The 2,500-nt window shown below is 37.0% G+C and overlaps 1 protein-coding gene across 10 annotated transcripts in view; it reads right to left on the reverse strand.

The window, feature by feature from the left end:
• The window catches only part of LOC113808372 (DDB1- and CUL4-associated factor 6), a 45,945-nt gene extending 45,659 nt beyond the window's left edge, over nucleotides 1-286 (reverse strand). For all 10 annotated transcript variants that reach the window (XR_011399108.1, XR_011399109.1, XR_011399104.1 and 7 more), the window contains exon 1: nucleotides 50-286. Coding sequence is in view for 4 of the 10 variants with exons in the window: in XM_070130743.1 (XP_069986844.1) it covers nucleotides 50-119 (70 nt within the window). In the remaining 6 variants the exon portion in view is untranslated. The remainder of the gene's footprint in view (nucleotides 1-49) is intronic.
• Between the last annotated feature and the right edge of the window lie 2,214 nt (nucleotides 287-2,500).

Genomic DNA, 2,500 nt, shown 5'->3' on the forward strand with positions numbered 1-2,500 from the left:
TCATTCTAATTACTGCTACACACCTGTCATTGTCTCGTTCCTAACATACCTTTAGCCAGTGGAAAGCAAAGATTGTTGTTAACTGGATCATATTGTCGGTTAATTATATATCTTAACATCGGGGATGTGTTTCGGTTACGTCAACCCTTTGTTGTATGACTTCTTAACCCCGAGAAATCGCATTCACTGAGCGAGTAATAACAGACGATCGTAAGTTAATTAGGGTAGACCCGCAGAACTATGGGGGACTTGTGCTGTTTTGGTTTAGGCTGGAACAGACCCCATTACGGAGGAATATTGCTTTGGGGCTTTTCCCCTCGTTGGATTATCTTTTTAATTAAATTCTTGTACAATTCATATCGATATGTATACTCTGATTAATAATTCTTAGTAGGTAGGTGGTTGTTTTCCGAATTCTTGATAATTTATTCCGCTATTTATCCTCATTGCTGGGGCAAAAGGTACATGCCTAAAAATAATTTCTTCGTACTTTCAAAACTTTCGTTGTCATCATGAATCAAATCATCGGCAATTTTCATTCGCATACTTTGCATCTGTGTGTGTCATTTCCCCCCTCTCTTTCACTCCTTCCTGTCTCTCTGTCTCTGACTTCCCCTCACACTCTGCCTCACCCCCCCCTCTTCAAGATTTTACTATTCAGTCTTTATATATTGCTGTCTATCTGTCTGTCTGTCTCTCTCTCTCTCCGTAAACATTGTAACAACTGGTATGGCTTCAAGTTTTACATATTATCGTACCTTTATATACATAACAAAAACTTATCAACATTTTTCCCCTCATACCCCCATCAGATATTTCACCAGAGGGTATTTTCCTTATAAGGTATATCCCTCATACCTGCATAAGATATTTCACCACAAATAACCTACTAAAAACAGACATTATAGGAAATCACCTCGAAACACAGGTGTGGTTAATTCAGATTAATCGGTCATAATTGTAAATGAGACGTCGACGGCCCAGCAGTGACAGCGAGTCGGAAATGGTCTTCACCCCACTCCAAAACGCCATTTGAAGGCGTATGTCTACACTTCTTGACTATTTCAGGTTCAAAACGTGAATCACTTCTAAAGACTCAATAAAATGTCTGCCCTCGACTTAAGCGATTTTACTGCATTACCAACGGCGGTTTGTTAAAAATGTGCGAGGCCCGACCCAATGAATATTCAAATTTATATGGATATGTATATATACAGAAGTAAAGGCATATCTATCAATCTAGACATGGATATCAACCGGACAAATAGACGGATAAAAGTGTATCTATCAGATAGATAAACAGATATACATCTATTTCTGTGTATATCAGTCTATATATGAGAATATCCATCGGGTCGGGCCTCGTATTTTCTGATAAACTTTCTGATAATCTCTCCTTGAGCAGTTTATGTTCTGTCAAAGTCGATCTGCGTGGACATGTGTGACGAAGCACAATATAATTCAATTAGTTTAATGAAAGCAATATTAAAAACTGATTTAATCAGGAAAATATATGAATAATTTTCGCCTGTGAAACTATTTATTCTCTGCTTTTTCTATGTCGATCGTACCTGCACCTATGACCATACATGATAATAAGAGTCATTTATTTTTTTTTTACTTCCACAGTCTCGCTCACAGTCATCTCTGCAATTACGTGCAACAGATAATATGAAGAAGGGATTTCGGTCCTGGTTTTAATGAGAGGCTTCTAGTTCAAGTCTACCGTTTTCTGATATCCATCCCAATATAGTGGGATCTGAGGTTCTAACTTGTCATTGTTGTATTTCATAAAAAATGAGGTATAGTGAACCCTCGCTATAACGCGTTTCACCTTTCGCGTTCTCGCTGCTTCACGGATTTGCATCGTGGATTGTGTTCTGCATTCTGAATGACTAAAAAGTCTCTCCGCTTCTTCTCTACCTGTGTGTCAATAACGTTACGGTTTAATATGTACATGTACGCAAAACAGCTTGCCAAATTTAGGTTTACAAATTTTCTCTAAAACCCATGAAGCCTTCAGTTCGTATTGATGATTAAAATTATTATTTTACAGTACAGTAGTTATTTGTAAAAAAAAAAAAAAAAAAAAAAAAAAAACGTTTATACAGTACTTTTATTTGTTAAACAAATGCTTGGGCCTGTAAAAAGGTTTTGTTCTTTGGTTTCAAAGTATTGTAGAGTATTTCATTGTATAATGATTGTAAAAAAATAAAGGTTACTACTTCACGAATTTCGCCTATCACGGGTTCTTTTTGAAACGTAACCCCCGCGAAAAACGAGGGTACACTGTATCAATGATGTTGGGCTATGGCTGATGTCGGCGATAGCGTCATTTCGGCATGTCGAAGCTGTTGAGCTCCTGTCTTCAAGTACAAGAAAAAAAAAATCATGGTTACCATATATCTATGTTGTGTGTGTTTCCAAATGGAAGATTTCTCAGTGTTCGATTCTTTATTGATAAAAGAGCACAACACAAGAACAGATTAACACATGATAC

This window comes from Penaeus vannamei, chromosome 15 (assembly GCF_042767895.1).
Source record: "Penaeus vannamei isolate JL-2024 chromosome 15, ASM4276789v1, whole genome shotgun sequence".
NCBI lineage: Eukaryota > Metazoa > Arthropoda > Malacostraca > Decapoda > Penaeidae > Penaeus > Penaeus vannamei.